General features: G+C 41.6%; 3 protein-coding genes and 1 non-coding gene across 4 annotated transcripts in view; 1 reads left to right on the top strand and 3 right to left on the bottom strand.

Annotated features, from left to right (window-relative positions):
- The window catches only part of grm5b (glutamate receptor, metabotropic 5b), a 44,362-nt gene extending 43,972 nt beyond the window's left edge, over positions 1-390 (bottom strand). The window contains exon 1 of the mRNA XM_068317177.1: positions 235-390. Coding sequence (XP_068173278.1) covers positions 235-390 — 156 coding nt within the window. The remainder of the gene's footprint in view (positions 1-234) is intronic.
- Positions 391-13,815: 13,425 nt separating this feature from the next.
- tyr (tyrosinase) lies at positions 13,816-16,773 on the top strand. The gene is made up of 5 exons (XM_068317280.1): positions 13,816-14,973; positions 15,375-15,591; positions 15,702-15,849; positions 16,125-16,306; positions 16,394-16,773. The coding sequence occupies exons 1-5, from the start codon at positions 14,146-14,148 to the stop codon at positions 16,642-16,644; spliced, it is 1,626 nt and encodes a 541-aa protein (XP_068173381.1). The 5' UTR covers positions 13,816-14,145; the 3' UTR covers positions 16,645-16,773.
- A 958-nt stretch (positions 16,774-17,731) lies between these two features.
- On the bottom strand, positions 17,732-17,803 carry trnad-guc (transfer RNA aspartic acid (anticodon GUC)). Its single transcript has one exon. It is a non-coding gene; the product is annotated as a tRNA-Asp (tRNA).
- A 369-nt stretch (positions 17,804-18,172) lies between these two features.
- LOC137596667 (NADPH oxidase 4) overlaps positions 18,173-20,973 on the bottom strand; it is a 14,974-nt gene continuing 12,173 nt past the window's right edge. The window contains exons 14-18 of the mRNA XM_068317364.1: positions 20,934-20,973; positions 20,727-20,835; positions 19,994-20,062; positions 19,287-19,387; positions 18,173-19,199 (exon numbers count right to left, since the gene is read on the bottom strand). The exon at positions 20,934-20,973 is cut by the window's right edge and continues 80 nt beyond it. Of these exons, the coding sequence (XP_068173465.1) occupies positions 19,079-19,199; positions 19,287-19,387; positions 19,994-20,062; positions 20,727-20,835; positions 20,934-20,973 (440 nt within the window). The 3' untranslated portion in view covers positions 18,173-19,078. The remainder of the gene's footprint in view (positions 19,200-19,286; positions 19,388-19,993; positions 20,063-20,726; positions 20,836-20,933) is intronic.

The following is a 20,973-nucleotide window of genomic DNA, read 5'->3' as shown; positions in this document are numbered from 1 at the left end:
ATTCAGACTCATTTTAATTTTTGTGCCGGTTGGATGAGCAAAATTTGTAAAATGAAGGGGCATCAATGTTGGACCAATATTGGCTGCCCTAATCAAACAATCCCTTTTCCTAGTTTGTAATTATTCATAATCAAGTGGGGAAAGTCTGACTGATGCTACAGAGACAGGATCAAATACTGAATTCCACCTTAACGTGACACGTGAACCACACTACAGACACGCAAAAACACAAACCTTGTCGGCAGGAGGCTGGTGATGGACTGAGAACAACGCTCCGATGATGATGTCACCAGGTATGTGCGCAACGACTCGCCGTTCGTTGGACTGGGCCGAGTCGGCTCGATCGGGTCCCACCCAGATGGACAGAATCAGGAGCAGACAGAGAATCATCTTGATCCAGTTGGCGTTGCAAAAAAGAAAGGGGGAAGCTGTTCTTAGATTTGTTGCTTAGAGCCGTCACAGGAGCCTACTATCGCAGAAACCCTTTTCCTGGCCATGGCAAGACCTCGCGGCGCCGAGAAGGTTTTAAAAAATGGACGATTTGAGTGAAATCCTTTCTTCTGACTGGGACGTCTTTCCACGGGATTTCATCACAGGACCATCACTGCCATTTCGGGGGATCGGTGCATTAACGCGACCTGGAATTCAAAAGAAAACGGTGACTAAGTCCCAGTTTAAAAATCACACATGGTCTCCACTGTAGTGGGTGACAGACAGAATTATTCATATAAACCCGTGGGCAGACAAGCTGCTGGATTAAACAAACATGACTGCTATTACAGTATTACAGTTTCACACATATGTATTCCTTCCATGCTTCTACTTGTATGGACACACTTGAACAAGCTTCGATGGAGATGTGAGCAGCTTATTGTTATCCTCAATGGTACAGGAAAAAAAAACGTCTCGGCGTTTTTATTTTAAACAGATTTATAGACACAAGGTCCAGAGGTTTTATTTCGTCTGCAGCCTGTTTTCCACTCACACACTGTCTACAGTTCACATCCCTCTATTTTTCTGTGTGTGTGTGTGTGTGTTTGTGTGTTCATTCCACACCAGATGCGAATCTCATCATGCTGGAGGTTTAATTGGAACGGAGATGCGGGTGAAACAGGTGAAGCCAACACGATGACCAGTTTGTCAGCCAGCATAAAGAGTAATTATCGAATGGTTTTCACGAAACTCGGTGTCACATCCGACCCCACAGCGGCCGAGAGGAACCGATGATGGTCGGATACGTTTTATGCAAAAACTGCAACGCCAGCAGGGTCACAAAAAGAATAAATAAATAAATAAATAAAAAACCCATAATGTTGTCTCATTTTCCTCCTTTTTGTTTTGGTCCTGGATGTCATGACAAGAACCCAACAGAAGTTCTCCAGAGACACATTTGTCATTCCTCAGGTGCCGGCTCATCCACTCTAACCTAATGGAACGCTGTAACCTCTTCTCCTGCTGCTTTAATTGTATTAGTTTACCTCTAGCGTTGGGTGTTCCCTCCAAATAGGGACCCCCTGCATCGTTCTCATTACAATCTAAATCGCTACCGTGCATCCTCGAGCCAGAAAAATCGTCAGTCAGGGGTAGCGTGAAACACCGATAGTTCCAGCAAACAAAGGTAGACGTTCTCATGTAGCTTGTATTATGAATTATTGAATGCATACTTTTAATGTCATGCAAAAACATGGGTTAGATAATAATGAGGAATCCCCTTTGTAAAAAAGTGTGCAAGTCAAACCACTAAGTGGATTATTCAAACAGACATGCAGGAAACATTTTGCCTTCTGACGTATTGGTGTTTAACAGTCAGTCCAATGAGGGGGACATCAGTTTAAAACCCCGGAGTCAACTTTTAAATAGTCATCCCCCCACATTAATGGACATGTTGCGTAATTTTCTTAACCTCAGAGCTGCACAAATAGTTGACATTACTACAATGGGGAGGTTTAATTGACCACAAACAGCATGGGAGCCGGAAGTGTTTAGACAGCAGAGGAGGACATCCACCGCTTATGCAAAACAGGATCAAGGTCAGGGATGGGGATGTTGGTGGTTAGCTAAGTGGGAGAAGGGGACCGAGACGGAAGGAAGGGAGGGCGGGATGGATGGAGTGTTGTGAAATATAAAGAGGATGAGAGGGGCGCAGGGGAAGCAAGAGGAAACGGAGCACATCAGATGAAATGACAAGGGAAGAAGGGATAGAGAAGAAGAGAGAGAAGGGAAAGGTGGAGGCAGGACAGATAATTGGGGAAGTATGAAGGAGGGAGATTGAGACAGAGGAGGAGATAAGAGAGGAAATACAATATGAGGGAGAGACTGATAAAAAAGAAATGGCATCAAGGGACGGAGAGCCTCCCTGAATGTAATTAACATTGCAGTGTCAGGATGGCAACAGGGCCGACCGCTGTTCCAATAATGAACAAACTAAAAAAAGAAAAAACTCCCAACCTCCTCTTCCTCTTCCTCTTCCTCTGCCATCCGATCTTTACCTCATAATAATGTAATTTCCACACATATTTGTGTGCATTTTCAGATCTCTTAAATAAGATCTGGTAATGAGTCTCTCATCACACTCTTCCTCCGCCCAACCCGCAGCCGAAAGGCAAAGAAAATCAAATCCTCACACACACACACACACACACCCCTAAACAAAACCTCTCACACATCATTAGGCATTTACATCCTCAAGCCAAACTAGAAAAGAAGGACAACTTCTAAATCGTCTTTCATGAACACACCGTATAATCAGAGGCAGACAAACAATCTCATTCCCTTTGTCTTACTTTAATTCAAGGAGTTTCATCAGTGCTGATAAACGGTTAAGTGTGTTGAAAGTGTTTAGCGCACTTTGAAAAAGGGAAGAAATTAATCCACCTCATCAAAAAAAACAAAGTATGGTATGCAAATAAATTATTTCCTCTACATTGTTGTGTATTATTGTGTGTAGTTAAAGATGGCACACAATAATACATACATGGAAATGGATTGCTGTTACTTTTTTTTTTTCCATTGGCAGTCATTGGTGACCGGTTAAATAAGGGGCAATGAAAGTATTATTAAATCATGGTTTAGGACAAAGACATATTGAAATTACTCATCACACATATTTTTCGCACACACAGGAACTCAAACATCATATTGAACGCACTACGCGAAAAAGATGTGCGTTCACCCGCATGATTTCGAAAGATAAAGTTCTTCCTTTGACATTAGCATCTCAGTGATCCACTATAAGCAGACAATATAATTTAATAGGCCGTGCAGAAAAACAGTCTGCGCACATCTTTGCGTAATGGAGTACATCCACATCTGGCTGTGAATACGAGACGCGTCACCTTTTCGGTCACAGAGGGAAACTCACGGTCGTGAGCGTTCATCAGAAACACAGAGCGAATAAAGTACCATCAAAATGATTTGCTGGGAACCAAAATGGGTCATGCTGCTTTTTCTGTGGAGTGGGGAAGCTGCGATATATTTCGGCGAGCTCCGGTTATTTGGAGAAGGCTTTTGCTGAGTGGGCATGTGACAATGCTTTTCTCTGTGTGTGCCTCTTGTTCCCAGAGTGGACAGAGGTATTATTTTTTTTGCACCTGAGCCCCACAAAACAGCAACTTTCAGCCTTTTTGCAAAAAGGTTTCTGTCATCATAAATCGCCACCTTGTTTCTGTCAAGAACTGAGTTCACACTGCAGTTGAGAGTTGCACAAAAACCTTTTTTTTTTTCTCAAATCTTGGCTTTTCTATCTTTGTGTGTGATCTGCATCCCTACCACCATCCCAGATTCACAACAAAACACTTCCAAACACGAAACAGAAAATCTCATTGGTATTCCAGCAGACGAACAAAAGTAATGAAATAGTATTGCAGGTATATTCGGTCCATCAGGTTCTTTGAGCTGAGGGCCAAATGGTAAAAGCAGGATCTGATTGGAACATCTTCTGCCTTATTTGTGACATTTGCAGCCTGGTGTCTCGCTGTTACCCCCCCAACCCCCCAACCCCATTCGCCTTAATCCACCATCGCTGACACAACACTGAAGCGAGCGTGCTCAGTGGGAGAAAGCCCCACATGAATTCTAATCTGACCATTCACATTGCTCGTCAGGAGGAATCAGATATGAATCCGGTTGGGGGGGGGGGGGGGGGGGGGGGCTAAATCACATTTAAAAAATATCCGGCTGCATATCATTTCTGCTGTTCCAAGTGTTGTGAAACAAAATGAGGGGGGAAAAAACAGATTCTGGTTACTTTTGCCTGCAGTGTGGCCTCAGACAGGACATCCTAAAGCTATGAAATGCAAATAAAAAGTCAAATAATCTTCCCTGGTGTGTAATCTCTACTGCCGGAGCCCAAACATCCCCCAGTCAGTCAGTCCAGTAGTTAAACTTGTCTCAATAAATGATTTAGGTACTCCACTGAATGACCTTACCTGACAGTATCCAGTTTAATGTAGTAAAAAGAATCTAAAAGCATCAAATAACCCAGGGGGGGGGGGGCTGCTGTAAATAGGATGTTAAATACTGCTGTGGATAACTTTACTGCTGCAGCAGCACATCAGGCAAAAATGTGACGAAACGACGGCCGCATAACTCAACCAAACAAGCCGTGACCTTAAATCACTTCTCTCTGCGATGATCCAGGTGGGGGTGGGCTGACACCCCCACACACACTCCACTCCCCCTATAAGGGAAGGGATAATTAATGGCTGCGATATTTTCTTGAATCCATCACCGATTTACTCGAACCAGCTTCGGGTCAAACTGCCTCTCCGTCTCTCCAAGGAGAAATCCGATCCAAGGGGCAACGACGATTTGCGCAGCGCCGCATGCGTCTCCAGCCCCGGCAGAGGCGGTTTTCTGCACCGACTTAAACGCACGGAAGATTTTTTTATATATATAAATATATATGTGTACATATATAATTATTTTTACGAGCGAATGCTGCAAAGCATGACAGAGACACCGACTGAAATGAACATGGCTCCAGCATGCGCCGACGAAAACCGCGTTTAGTGGATCCGTCTCCGGTCTTACTGGCATGTGTCTCAGTTACATCCATGCAACTGGCTGTTCTCTTTAACTGGGTTAAAGCTTTTTCTGGGCACAAGCTGAGAATAATAGTCAAGGATATTAAGTTCTGATGTAATTGCAATCAATCATCGTATCTTTATGACTAGGATGTGACGAAGTGCGACAGAATCACTCTGACGCGACGCGTCTGGATCAAACTGTTGGATAAATCGCGGTGATATTCCTCTAAAGATGCATTTCTGCTAAATGTCACTATAGCCTTACCTTATAGGAACCTATATGTCTCTGACGTCACCCGCTTGACAATTAGGTTGCAAGTTATCACCAGAAAAAAACCACACAAAAAAACCACCGACCGTGTGTCAGTCCCACGCCAAACGCACCGGCGCTGCCTCAGATCGCTGCGCGGCTCCTGCGCGCCCTCCGTTTTCCAGTCACGCACACCTGAGCCCCCCACCGCCACCACCACCACCACCACCAAAAAACACCTCCACCTCTCATCCCGCCCTCCGTCCTCCCCTCAGCCCCTCTCTTTCCCCCCTACTCACATGTCTCCAAGGAGAACATCGCACATCTTCATTAAGAGGCTTTTTCATTTTCTACCTATATTTCCAACTCTATCATAAAGGCAGTGGCAAAGCCAGACTCTTGGAGACTCCAGGAGAAGAAGCCCCCCCTCCTCTCCCCCCATGGATGTGTAGATTAATTACAGAGATGCCCAAACTAATTATATCCAGGTGTTATATGGGGGTTTCAGGGTGTTGGTGGGCACTTTATGGTGCCTTCATGGGTGGTTTAAGGGGATTTATGGCCGTCGCCCTCTCTTTCATTTTATCTCCTCTCCTCCTGTGTCCTCTGTGGCTGTTGTGTCCCTAACAAATGGGTAATTCATTTGAATGTTTTGTTTTTTTCCACATCTACCTTGCTTTGTTGTCGTGTCCTTTCATTTTGTGTCTCCCTTCCTGACGCAGCGAGAAGAAGACAAAAAAGTCATCTCTCACAGGAAACGACAGTTGCAGCCTGTCTGCGGTTTACCAATATCGACAGAAAATGTCCAACAGTTTGAGTTTCCAGTTGAGTTGAGTTTCCAGTGCAAAAAAGTAACTGTCTTGTATTTAGCATTGACATTATAATAATAAATTTTAGCACTCAACATGCAGATAGGCAACAAGGTGCTTATATAGCTGTGTCCAACTTCAGTTTAGGATAGTTTTGCATTGAGCAAATAATCTATAAAGTTTATCTGTAAACGTATGGATTCAGATTCAGTTCAAACAAGACGTTAACTGTCTCAGGCTGGTTACAACTAAATTATTCTGCAGAAGTTGGTCCATTTGTTTCAACTACTTACTAAAAACATTGGAGACATTTTGAGAGATTACTCAAAAACTACGTTTTTAGAGTGAATTTGAAAACAAATTAAGTTTTAATCGCTGATAAAATCTCCCTTTTTTAATATGTTTAATTTCAGATTAGCACTAACTGGACTCATCACGCTGCTCCATCCAAGGAAGGATGATTACACATACGGATATTACACACATTTGTAATAAACAAGATATCAGGAATCAGACAGTTCTTGTGTGCACAGAAAAATATTAATTCAACCAACAGGAGCATGAGATTAATGACACTTTCATGCTGAACAGGACGCGTGTTCCTATCAAAGTCAATGCAAAGCCTCAAGTATGTGAACAGATGTGGATTGGCACCAGGTAAATGTGAACGTTATAACATAAATGAAGGCTCCACTCAACTTCAGAATGAAAAGTAATGTAAAAATGTTATGGATAGAGCCCTGTTTGTTTTAATTCAAACAAATAGCAAAATGTCTCCAACTAATCATCAGTATAGTTTAAGATATGCACAAGTAGATGCTTGAAGGAAGATAGTACAGTGAAAAGACACACACAGTGCTATGCTAATGTGCAGAGCTGGTTTTATAAACTGTGTGTCCAAATCAATTTGTGGTTCCACTTTCAACCCAACACAAGACCCACTCCGTCAAAACAGACAGTATTTGAGGGGCAAACCAGCCGCTTAACATCTGTACAGCCGGCGTGACTGAGTGAATATGAGTTGGTTATTTGCAGCCTTCTCTGCCCTGCTCTCTAAATCATTTCCTAATTAATTGATATGCCCATGATCAATCATCATTTGATATCGCCAGAGATTGTAGAGCAAGAGTCGCTGTGTTGAGGAGGCTACAAGTCATTGCAGGAGAGGTGACACAGAGGAACACAAGGAGGGATAAGCAGTGTTATGATCAATCATAGCTTATTGATTTGTTTGACTGGTGTTTATCTCTCTGTCTCTATGCATTTGGAATCCTCTCTCCTGTCCATTCCTCTCTGGATACTTTCAGTCCAGGAATTGTAGTCCTGTGGGCTCACGTTACATTTATCACTTAGATATCTTTATTTCAATCATATTAACACAAAGTCTGCAAACTGCAAATACATCCCACTGCGTTTGAGGAGCAGGCCTGGTCTGAGTATGATGGAGGTGGGCTGTCTCCTCGCTCTTATCAAATGACATCAGAGGTGACACCGTGGGCCGAGGATAACGATGCAGTGGATAAGATCGATAACATCTGAAGTTTCATTACAGTCACAGGAGAAGAGAGCCATTAACCTATAGAGCCTGCATCCAACCGAAGGACCCGCAGATACCAAATCATTAAAAATAGAAAATCAATGTAAATCCAGGGAAGACATTCTCCTTTTTTTCCCCACAAACATCAATATTTCAGTTTTTGAATGAAAACAAACTTATTTGTCTTGAGTAACGGAATTTAATTCAAGTTTGCTTTTTTTTTTTACATGGATTTTAATCAATACTTACAAAAACTAATTACAAATTTGCTGCTTGTCATCGCAGCACAAATAAAAACCCTATCGTGGCCAGGCCTTTGTGTGATGGAAACCTCTCCCTCCGTGCGTTTCTCAACTCGGGAATGAATTTGGAAAGGCGCCTCAGTCTCACAGCAAAAACAACTTTACAGCACCAGGCGTTACATAAATTTTACAACGTGAAGGATGGGAGACAAATACAAATCTGCTCCCTATCAGCAGCAACTGAGTAGCTTGTCGAACGCAGAAAACGAATATCCCATGGCACTGGGTTTTATTCCCCTTACGTAAATTAGGTTATCCGAGGAAGCGCCTCTCGAGTTCCATATAGGCTGTTCCTTCTGAGATGCGTCCCCACTGCCGGGAGAACTTGGATGGTTGAGAGAGAAATGTATGAGAAACATTATCTTTACCGCGTTACATCTACATTTCCCTCCGCGGACGAGAACCAAAAGAGGAAAAGGGTCGCATACCTTTGCTTTCGGGGCAGGTGAATGCTCTCGGAGCATCCCTTACGCGTCCATCAGGGCATCATGCTCCGCTGTGTGTAATCTACTTTTTCACTATGGCAACAAATAAACCCCCGGCACACTCTCTCTCTCTCACACTCTCTCTCTCACACACTCTCTCTCTCTCTCTCTATCTTTCGCTCTCTCTGTCTCTCTCCGACGCGCCATGCGCTCCAATAAAGAGGCTCCGTTCGCGTCACAGGTCATCCATCCTCTCCATCTCTGCCTTTCTCTCTCTCTCTCTCTCCCTCTCGATCACACCTACCTCCAAGATACCATCTGGAGATAGATACTGATAGAGAGAAGCCCGAGAGCAAGACTGGGTGAGACAGGGAGGGGAGCGGGATGGATGGAGGGGGTTTAGAGCTCGGCAACGACGAGGCTTGGATTAATTTGCCAGCCAAATGCATTTGGATTAGCAGACCATTAAAAGAGCACACACACACACACACACACACACACACACACACACACACACACACACACACACACACACACACACACACACACAATACTCAATCCCTCACGCGTGCGTGCGCGCCTGCGCACGGTTGAATTGATATCCTCACTAACCCTGACCTCTACATCTCTTTTCATTAATTCTGTTTTCTGACACAAGCAAATAGTCTGAGAAGAATTCTCTTTCCAGTCGACTTTCACACATTCTCGCAAATTATTCTTCACCTTTCAGGTTTACCAAAAAAAAAAAATTTAAATAAACATTCATTCAAACCAACAACAAAGTGCTTCTCATCGCTTCAGCTCACGGCGTGAGTTGTGATGTGTTTAACAACTGTTAACTGATGTTCCACTGCTCTAAACGATCTTATTCCACTGCCTTTGATGAATTTACACACCTATTAAATAGAACTTTCATTTGTCTGCAAAGATGTCATATTTACACATTGTGTCATGCATTACACCTCAAAGACGGTTCGCTCGAAATAGGTGCTTATCTATTTACTGCACCGGTTAACGATTGAATAGGCTTGAAACTGATTAATGACTAAAAACAAAGTCATTTCCTGGATGGGACATATGTGTAGATGATCGTGTCACATTTGGTGTGAAATCATAAATCTTGTGATAACATTTTATAATGTATTATATTATGGATTACTATTGGATGGATCTGCTCTTTATCTGATGGGTTTATTAGTAAGTTTTCCATCAGAGAATCCATTTAAACATAAAAAATGGATCCTCATCTACAGTTTTTTTTTAAAAGAATTTCCTCAGGAACACACAAATGATATAGTTGATGAGTCTGGATGGAGGTGATAGATAATGAATGATGGATCTTCATATTTAAACACAATAGAGCGGAGCACATAGAGAGAATAGTGGAGAAATGGACAGGAAGGTGTGATAGATGAGAATCATCCACTTACCACATCATATGTGCCTAATCTGATAATGACACTTTTAAGCAGGGAGCAAGGGCAACAGTCGAGTGCATCAAATCACGACAGGTCCCATGGTCAGAAGGAAATGAGATTACACTTTATAAGGACGGCGTATGAAAAGCACCTGCATGAAGTGTACAACTGGTGTGTGAAGCACATGCATATAAACATCCACAGTGTGACACTTTTTTATAAGACTCCTCCACAAATCAAGAGCACAACAGAGTCACAGTCACAGTCTGCGAATCAATTATTCAATGGTATTTCAAAATGGATACACATGGTTGCCATAGACACATAGCTGATTTACAGAGTTGTCATTTGACAGTGATATTCCTACTCTAAGTAGGACAAATAGAGAAAAAACAACAACTGCAGTAGCATGATGCCAACAGAGAAACAAATTCATCCGATGGAGCGTCCGTTTTTATGTCATGTAACCTCTTTACTGAAGACGCGATTGGGTGATGTTTGGTTTTTATAAGTGATCCAAGTTCAACCACAAAATCGTTATCATTTTGCTCAAATTCATTATCATCACATGTTTACACCCAGTCTGGTATGTATGGGTTAAAATGCCCAACAGCTCTAGAATGGATATAAATAAATTTTTACCCGTCAGGAGACCTTTTTGTTCAACATATCTTTTCTCCAACGCTGGCATGATGCAACAAATGACAAAAGTAGTTCCTACATACTTAATTCAATTGAAAATTGAACCAAAATCAGACATGCATACTCTTCAAAGGATGCACATTTTAGCATACAGGCCATATAACGGAACATAGCGTGGTGTTTATTCAGCTCCCAGAAGCAGAACAATTTCATGCACTTTAAAAACCGACTGTGTCTCAGAACATCCAGCAGGCAGTTCCACAGTCTGGATGCATACTAACTAAAAGCAGCCTCAGTATTGATGTTAACTGTCAGCACAGGTTGACAGGCTGTCATGGTGTCTCCGACAGTGACGGCACGCAGGCTGGGGATGATGCAGCATTAAGGGAATGTTAGCCTAGAAATCCCATGAAATACCTAAAAGGTCAAAGTATCTGCTTAAAAAGGGTGGCGATGATTGATTCCCTTCATTTTCTGTTAGTGTTTGATTGAAGATTTTAATTGAATAAATCATTTTTCTTATAGACTGAAAGTTTTAATGAGATGAAGCTCCTGATGATGTCTTACAGGGTCTTTTCTGACATGTTTGGTTTATTATGGGGAAGAGCTTCTTATGCAACTCTGAAAACTCAACTTGTTTTCAAGATTGGAGAAAAACGTGTTTTCTGATTTTCAATCAAAGTTTTGAACTAAGAAGCTCATTATCATCTATCAGCAAAATGATACCAATTATGTGTCTCCCCTGCTGTAGAAATCAGGATTCATCTGCCATGTGCAGATGACAAAATTAAACAAATAATCTTTCTAAAATAAGAAAAAATAAGTAAAATAAAAGATGCAAGCAGTTTTGAATGGGTATATCTTACTGTGTGCGAAGGATCGCATTGTCACTTTTTGTGTCCAGCATGTGTGGCACTACAGGACACTCAACAATAGATTATGGTGTAAAGGCCACACAATGAAAACTAAATGTAAATCAGATGATACAAGGATCGTCCAAGAAAAAAGGTCCTGACACCAGAACTCACATCAGCACTGTGGAAAGTCTGGATCATGAAGAGCGGACACCAAATTCCTGTTTTCTGGTAAAAGCTCAATAGTTATCGGTTTGTTATCAATACTTCTTTCAAGATATACAAAAGTTTTTCATAATTTTACATCCTTATTATTTTTAAATTTTAATTCCATCAGGCTAAATCTGTGCAAGTTCAACACCTATATGTAAAGAAAGAAACTTCTAAGGTCAAAACGGTAATTGATGAGTTTGAGACAAGGTTCACAATGTTTTAGTCGATTCCTACGAAATCTAATAGTTGTACCTCGAGCTGCCTCTAGGGGTCACTGTGGAATTAGTGTTCTACACAATATCCTGAAAATAATTTCAGATTTGCTTGCGAGACAACTTCCCAAAAGGTAAGGTTTTAAAGAAGCCTCGCTTCAAAACAATTTATTCTTTCAGGGTTTGTTAGCTCCGCCGAAGGTGGAGTGTGCAGTGTGTAAAATACATCATTTCCTGTAGTCAACAGATGGCGCTGTGGTGAAAATGTAAAAACAGATGTTTAACATGGAGGCTATTTAATTTTTCTTTACACTTGGAAGAAATAATTTTTTTTAAATTGATCTTGATGCATGTGTACCAAAAGTTATCAAAAATAGATTGAATCTTTCTAGGGGGCGCTGTGAAACTATTTTGCAGCGGCTACTCCTGAAACAAGCAAATATAAAAATTAATTTGTAAACTGTTCACAACTTCTCAGGACTGACATGTTTTCCTGGATTTTTTTCAGTTTGCTAAGCACACAAACACAGAATGACGATGCTTCCATTAAAAACAGTCCATACACTTAAGGTCAATGGGTAACCTGGCCTGACCCCCACCCATCTCACCCCATCCCACCCACGCCCCACTGCAAAACCGACTAGGAAGAAAACACAAGGCGCTGTCGCCATGAAGTCCTTGTCAGTTTTAATAATCAGGTCATGCTGCCCTCTTGTGTCTGTTGTTGACCTAAGCAGGCATTTTTATATTTGCATTTATTTTATTTTGGTTGGGGGCACCTGCCGTATATGAAATCTTTTATTTCAGTCACCTGAATTAACTTCTGTAAGTCTGTCTTTCTCATGTCTGTCGTTCAATCCGCAGGAGAGGAGGGAAGCCGCGCAGCCCCGCAGACAGGTCCGTCATGTGATGCGCATTCCTGTGCGCTCCGCTGCGACCCTCCGGCGGGATAAGCCGCAACCCGTGCCTGGCTGCGGCAGCATGTGACCGGCTTGTGATCCGAGGTTGTGCGCAGATGGCCGCTCAGACCTGTACTGTACATCTCCTCTCTCTTTCTCGTCCTTTACACACGTTTTTGGATCCGGCGTCTCACATATGACGGTCACGGTGGATGTTGCGCACACATGATGTGGACTCTCATTTGGAAAAACAACGTTGACAAAACTTCATACAATAATTAAATAAAGAACTTTCCTACCAACAGTAGTCAAATATAATTTAAGCAGACTTAATGTTAATATTTCTATGTAATTTTACTTTATTTCGTGGCATTCTCCGTTAATTTGTCCCCTCCAGTTACATCTTCTTATAAATTCCTGCTATATTTTAGAATAAACAATAAATATCATTTTATAATCTCTGTACTCTGTGACACTATAAAATTAATTATGCTTTACATACTTTATGTACCTTTAGGATATTTATATTTGAATTAACTTGCACAACTGTCTTACTCTTAAAGAATATTTTGTGGTATTAATCAGATGCTTACCATCCTATTTTAATCATAAACATAATTAATTAAATACATATGATCTTAAACATTTGCTGACCTGAGGAAAGTTGGTCATAATTTCCACCGTTATAAGATAGATATATACTTTATTAATCCCGGAGGAATTTGGACATATCCACTGTTCAGGATATGTGTCTTTGCCTTGATAAAAAAAACTGTAAAGTTAAAGTTTTAACTGTAAAGTTATAACTGTAAAGTTTTAACTGTAAAGTTTTAACTGTAAAGTTTTAACTGTAAAGTTTTCCATAGAAAAACTGGTTCAGTTTTCCTCATTCAGTTACTGTAAATGCTGCCTTCAACATGAACTTCCTCTCAACTCATTTTCTATATTTTATATCCTTTAATAGAAACAAATCCTGGAATAAAATGTTTTAATAATTTTTAATAAAACTGTTCTGGCTGCTCAACCTTTGCCTGAATGGGAATATTATCTTAAACATGTGATATTGCATGTGTCTGTGTATGTGTGCGTGTGTGTGTGTCTGTGTGTGTGTGTGTACTTTGTTGAATGCTTGAGATCACAATGAGATCACACACTTTGCCAGAGGACTGCCCCCAAAAAAGCTAAATGAGTCGAGCGAACATGAGACTGTTGGCTGGGTGTGAGAGAGAGGTGGACGGAGGTTCGGTTGAGGGGTGGATGGGAGCACGGCGGGGTACCAGGTTTCAAGAGGCTGCAAACTGTATTTTTTAATTAATTTACCAATTGAAAATATATAGGTGTCTAAAGAGCGTGTAGTTTTATCTTTTAAATGTAGCTTAGAATCCATCAACGTTGTGTAATCTTCAAGTTTTCAAACTAGAGGTGAATTCAAAGGAGTGAACCATCTCCTCAGTGGTGATAGTTTGTGGGGGACAAGTTTTTGATGTGTCCAGCTTTTCAGCAGGAGTTCACACCCCTGCTGTAAAAAAACTACTGGAGTTGCTCTCGCTTTTCATCATGAGGAGCCTTTACGCATCAATAGTTCTGCTTCATCTCACCGGGGTGTGTTTCTGCCAATTCCCTCGCCCCTGTGCCAACTCTGAAGGACTGCGGACCAAAGAGTGTTGCCCCGTGTGGGACGGCGACGGCTCAGCCTGTGGTGCCCTGTCAGGTCGTGGCTTTTGCACTGAGGTGGAAGTGTCAGACGAGCCCCACGGGCCCCAGTACCCCTTCAGCGGAATAGACGACAGAGAGCGGTGGCCTTTGGCTTTCTTCAACCGAACGTGTCGTTGTGCTGGAAACTACGGAGGCTACAACTGTGGAGAATGCAGGTTTGGTTACTGGGGTTCAAACTGTGCTGAATACAGAGAATCTGTACGCAGGAACATCCTGACGCTGTCAGCTGCCGAGCAGCAGAAGTTCATCTCTTATCTCAACCTGGCCAAGAACACCATCAGCCCTGACTACATGATCTCCACGGCAACAAGAGCGGAGATGGGGGAAAACGGTGAGAATCCCATGTTCTCTGACATCAACACCTACGATCTGTTCGTGTGGATGCACTACTACGTGTCCCGGGACGCCTTCTTGGGAGGACCGGGGAACGTGTGGAGAGATATTGACTTTGCTCACGAATCTGCTGCGTTCTTGCCGTGGCACCGTGTCTACCTGCTTCACTGGGAGAATGAGATCAGGAAGCTGACGGGAGATTTCAACTTCACCATTCCATACTGGGACTGGAGGGACGCCCAGTCCTGTGTGGTCTGCACAGATGCTCTGATGGGTGGGCGCAGCCCGTTTAATCCTAACCTCATCAGCCCTGCTTCAGTTTTCTCCTCTTGGAAGGTAAGAAGATGTCTAATACGTCTAGAATTTCATTTATTTCTCTGAATGGGAGTTGTGTGTTCCTGTTGTGTGTATTCTGTGTCTATTATCTAAGATCTCTTTCCCAAAAGCGATGGAAAATCTGTTCTCTGAACAACAAAACAAGTTTTAAAACTGGTTTTGCGTCTTCATCCGAAGAAATCCAAAAGAAATTTATTGGAAACAGTTTTCCATTTGCAATCTCTAGCAATCACAGCAAATGCAGCTCACGCAGCCACTCCTGATTTATGTGGAGAATCTGTTAGGAGCGTTCCTGACACAACAAGTAACACAAACCAGTCTGCAGAAAAGACAAGTCAACACCATTGAAAAATGACATGATTATTCCTTCTAACCAGTTCGATGTGTGTACTTGTGTGTAGGTGATCTGCAGCCAGCCTGAGGAGTACAACAGCCGAGAAGCGTTGTGTAACGCCACCGGGGAGGGTCCGCTGTTGCGTAACCCCGGCAATCATGATCCAAACCGTGTGACACGACTCCCCACAACAGCTGACGTGGAGTCCATCTTGGGCCTCACCGATTACGAGACCGAACGCATGGACAGATTCTCCAACGGGAGTTTCAGAAATGCCATAGAGGGTATAAACACACACACACACACACACACATGCATACACAGATATTAGGCTAATATACACTAATCTTCATATGTGCATATAAATTCATCTAGTTTTTCCCCCGTCCTGCAGGATTCGCCAGTCCAGAGACGGGTCTGGCGGTGCAAGGCCAGAGCACCATGCACAATTCTTTGCACATCTTCATGAATGGCTCCATGTCCTCCGTGCAGGGATCAGCCAACGACCCCATATTCCTGCTGCACCATGCTTTCATCGACAGGTGTGAAGATGCATATGAACGTGTCTGCTAATGACGAATGATGAAGCATTTACATAATGATATGTTATCACTCTGCAATGTTCACATTTATCTTGGGGTGCATGTTTCTCTGACTGTTTTGTTCCTCTTTTATGTCTTTATACCTGTGTCCAACTCTTGGAACTCTTAATATTTCATTTGTCCATTCCCATCTTTACATATTATGCTACCACTTCCCTTTCCTTTAATATCAACCATTCTTTTATATTAATCCAATTCTTCCTTTTATTCGACAGCATTTTCGAGCGCTGGCTCCGGACCCACCAGCCTCTGCGGAGCAGCTACCCTCGCACCAACGCCCCCATCGGACACAATGATGCTCACTTCATGGTGCCCTTCTTTCCCCTCTACAGAAATGGGGACTATTTTCTATCCGATAAGGTGCTAGGATTTGAGTATGCCTACCTGTTGGATCCTGGTCAGTGCAGAACAGCAAATACGTCCAGTCAATGAGATTCAAGGTGTTTTCCTATCTGTTGAACTGTCTTATGTATCTCCACCACAGGCCAGAGGTTCATGCAGGAGGTCCTGACACCCTACCTCCAGCAGGCCCAGCAGATCTGGCAGTGGCTCCTGGGAGCTGGGATCCTCGGGGCGTTGATTTCAGCCATCATCTCTGCGCTGGTTGTTCTTGCAGTACGGAAAATGAGGCGTAACCGGAAGAGGAGGAGAAGAACATCAAACTACGGAGAGAAACAGCCTCTACTGCAAAGCAGCTCAGAAGAAGGCTCGTCTTCCTATCAGACTACTCTGTGATGCACAAATACGTCCATGTCCAAATGTACAAAATGTTAAGGGCACTTAAAGGAAGCAAATATGATCAAATTTGGCCAAAAATATTATTTACTTAATTATATCCTGTAATAAAGATGAACAGATGAGTGAAAGATATGTGTTTAAAAGGAAAAGTCTTTTTTTTTGTGCTCTATTTCGCTGTGGTTGGACCCAGTTTTATTAGATCAGATGCCGAAGTTAAGATGAAGGTCACACTGGTCCATAGAGTGGAGCAATCGCTTCATGAACACAGACATGAGATTTTGTTTTTTTGACCTGCTTACTTACAGATTCATAGGCTGCAGAACTTCAAGGACCAAAAGTCAGTCCGGAATATTTAGATGTTTACTTTACATTAACACAATTTGCTGATGGCAAATTGGTTGTTTGAGCTGAAACTGAAACAGACTGGTGGAGAAATAAGATTAAAAAAATCAACTGAATTATATTCATCCCATTTGATGCGAAGTAAATTAATTGCAGAAATATTTGTAAAATATTTAGTGTCACTTGGATTTTTTTTGTGTTATATTTCCCAATATATTTTATCTTTTGCTAGAATTTTTTTTTTTTAAACTCTAAGTACTGTATCATAAGTAATTCTGATGGGAGACAGCTGTCTGTCCTGTTATCGGTACACTACAGTATTACCATTCATGGCGGCCTACCTCATGAGAGAACCCACACAGTCATGAGTTTTGGGGATTTTTGTCCTTCAGGATAGTCACGTGTACAGCACACAGCAGTACCCCGAGATATATGAGTGTTATTTAGTATGAAAAGGAATGCAAAAATCACGAGTACACACCACTATGTCTTTGCTAGAGAGCGAACGGGATCTTGTTGTATCCGTCCGCCAACAGGTGGGGGCAAAAAACGAGATCCGGTCTCAGCTGATGTTGTATCCATCCACCAAAGCGCGGATTTTCCTTGTATGTGAAGGATATAGACAACACGACGGCTTGTGTCTGAAACCTATACCACTGTTCAGCTCTTGGAAGGCGCACCCTGGATGTTGAAAAAGTGTTGAGCCTGACTCCGATGAACCTTTAAAAGAAGAAAAGAGACTCTCCCCGTCGGGGAATCGAACCCCGGTCTCCCGCGTGACAGGCGGGGATACTCACCACTATACTAACGAGGAGTGGTTGAGTCCACGTGGTTCACAATGCTTAATAAAGATACCAGTGACCGAGCTACCAACTAGGTTGAACTAAGTTTGGATTCATATCAAACGCACACACGGTTTAAACATTAACAATAAATTATGATACCATCCAAAGAAATTCGCCCCCTGCCCCCTAGTGGATTGAAATTTAGAAAGATTTTGTGTTCTTCTGTTCTGTATTAAAATAGATTTAATTTAATCTTTAATTATTTACCTACTTTCAAAGACTTTGTATGAGCATGATTGCTTTGTGATGAGTCAATCACAAACGTAAAGAACCTCTCAACTAGCAAATTTAAAGTAAATGACTGATAGGAACCTTTCAGGTATGAGGAGATCAGAAAGAGCAGCTGGTATTGATCAGGTAGAACAACCCAGCATTTATTTTGTCAGGATCAGAAAAACGTTTCCACTCACTGCATACAAATAATCAAGATCATAATAAATAAAAAGTCTCATTTACGTCACACTTGGCTTGGTTCTTATAAAAATTTGACTCAAACATTTAAATATAACTGAATTCGTAAGCTTAAAAAATACTATATGATTACATTTTTAATAAATGTATTTGTTTCCGTCACACTCCGTGGACACATGTAGAAAAAAAAAATCAAACACTGTGGCAACCTGACAAAGCCCTGCAGGAGACCCTCATTTCAACAATATAAATAATTTTAAAAAACAACTTAAAATACTGACTCAAAGCATGGCATGTGTCTTTTGTATAAAATCAGATCTTTGATGTAAAAACATAATAATGACAAAAGACTATTAAAAGCAGATGAAATATCCACTCCTCTCAGCTCAGACAGAGGTATAGTGTAAAACGCCTCTTAATATTAAAATTATTGTGGCCTTTTAATATTTCCATTAAATTCTGTAAGCATTTGCTTCATAGTTGTGTGTTTGGGGAAACAGGTTATCTGAGTGTGGTTTACCCCCCCTTACAGCTGCATCATCAATAAAGGCCACACTGGTCTGCAGAGTCAGGAACAGTCCTGCTTGTGTTTCATGACCACAGACAGGAATGCATATGAGATTTAGTCCATGAGGACTGAAGTCCTTTTTTTTTTTTTACCTTTTTTCTTAGATTCATAAACTGCAAAATTTCAAGTACCCAAAGTCAGTCCAGGATATTTAGGTGTTTTACTTCATACTGAGACCATTTGCCCTTAAAAGTAAGAAAATCCATCCAATCAAAATTGCTTTCCATCAAGGCTGAATTCAGAGAAGAGAACAGCTGATGTTTGATCAGCTGAAGGACTCCTTGTTGAATTCAAAGGTTGTTTCGGAGGATCTGGGCGAGTTACACAGTCTGTGGAGAGTCCTGGAGATGCCCTTCGGTCCGCAGCAGAAAACCCCGACCCGTTTACTGAAACCAAAGGCATTGAGAAAAGAGTTTATGGATGTATTAAAGCTGGAGCCGCACTTCGCATCTTCACAGTCCTGCTGCACTCACTGCTTATTGGTCTTTCCAATCTCATCAAAAAGGAACTTCCATCTGGGTCGACCAATCAGCAGCCTCGAGGTGAGTGGGCGGTACTTCTCCTCAGACATGCTCTGGAAAGAAATGCAGATGTCAACAAAACATCCCAATCTTGTTTTAACAGCAGCAAAAACTTTGGAAGTTGGTTTTCATTCAAAAATCAAATCCAATCAAAAAAGCTATTCTTGGAATCAGAAACACGTTTTATTTAAGTTTTATATGTACGTAGTTATATATATATATATATATATATATATATATATATATATATATATATATATATATATATATATATATATATATATATATATAAAGCCAGGTAACGCAGATGCGAAGGACTGAAGAAGAAATCAGTGAAGTAAATTGGTTGAATATCAACAAAATATGCAACCGAAACTGACACTTGACAACGCTAAACACTTAAAATGACTGTCGGAGATATAAGCTTAAAAAATAATTGAATAATACTCATCACATTTGTTGATACGTAAATTTTTTCCACAAAAAAAAATCATTTTTTACTAATGAGGAGTAGCTATTTTTATCCTTTCACAATGGCATATGAAAATATCACAAAAAGGTCAGTGACTTTTTAATCCAATTATTTGGCATACACTGCCCCCTAGTCGAAGATCTTCATTCAAATATACTGTTTTTGAGTGTGTGCTTGTTTCACGTACCTGCAGGTCGGCTGTCTGACTGACATACAGTTTCAGATTGAAATAGTCTGGTCTGTTTTCTTGCCAAAGCTAAACGACAAACACACAAATATAGAAATCACTGAGGTGTTTTTCGTAGATTGATTAATTTGATCTACTGCAGTAATGTGATGGGCGATGGCTGGAATTCCTGGAAATAATTCATTTCAATTCATAAACCTGGAAGATAAATTGTTCAACCCCCTTGAATACTGGATTTATTAAGATAGGACATTTATCAGCTGCTTGCAATAACCAGACCAGTTTAAACTACCTCAGTACTATTGATCCTACAACTGTTTTCCAACATCTACAAAACGTGTTTTTACTGATTGTTATAGTATTAAGAATATGATTCAGCCCCTTTATAATCAGCACCTTTAACACTTCATAGAAAAGCCTTCAGCTGCTTTGACCTGTTCAAATGTGATGCAGCGACAAACATGAGCGTCTGGCAGAAGGTCTGAGAAATCTCAGCTGCAAACGCCCTTCTTCAAACCCGCTGGAGATTTTCTATGGGTTCAACTAAACTCAATAGGAGTAGCATGTACATCGGATTATTTTAAACCAATACAGACACGAGGTGAACATCCAAATCGCACACAGCTGCATGTCTGGATTTGAACCAAGAGGGGACAGTGCTGCACCACTGCACCGGGACGCTTCACGTGTTTCAAAGAATGTGTTCACAGCAGCATGCAGACGTTGTCTTGACCTTGTGATGCACAGCACACAGCAGCTCAGCAAACCAGTAGAAGGACTGGAGCTCCCTGCAGACCCACACAAAGTACAGCCTCTGCAACCGGAAGCCAGTCCAGCCATCCCTGGGAATACGAAGTGAAGAGGAAAGACGGAAATATACTCTCTCAACACTCAGATTGCTCATCTTTTTTCTGCACATCACATTTTTTTTGTAACTCACAGCAGAGCGTGCAGCACGCAGGCGAATGGCGTGACTCCTA

Source organism: Antennarius striatus, chromosome 6 (genome assembly GCF_040054535.1).
Source record: "Antennarius striatus isolate MH-2024 chromosome 6, ASM4005453v1, whole genome shotgun sequence".
Taxonomy (NCBI): domain Eukaryota; kingdom Metazoa; phylum Chordata; class Actinopteri; order Lophiiformes; family Antennariidae; genus Antennarius; species Antennarius striatus.
The sequence above is the reverse complement of the archived record's forward strand: the minus strand, read 5'-3'. Positions and strand labels throughout refer to the sequence as shown.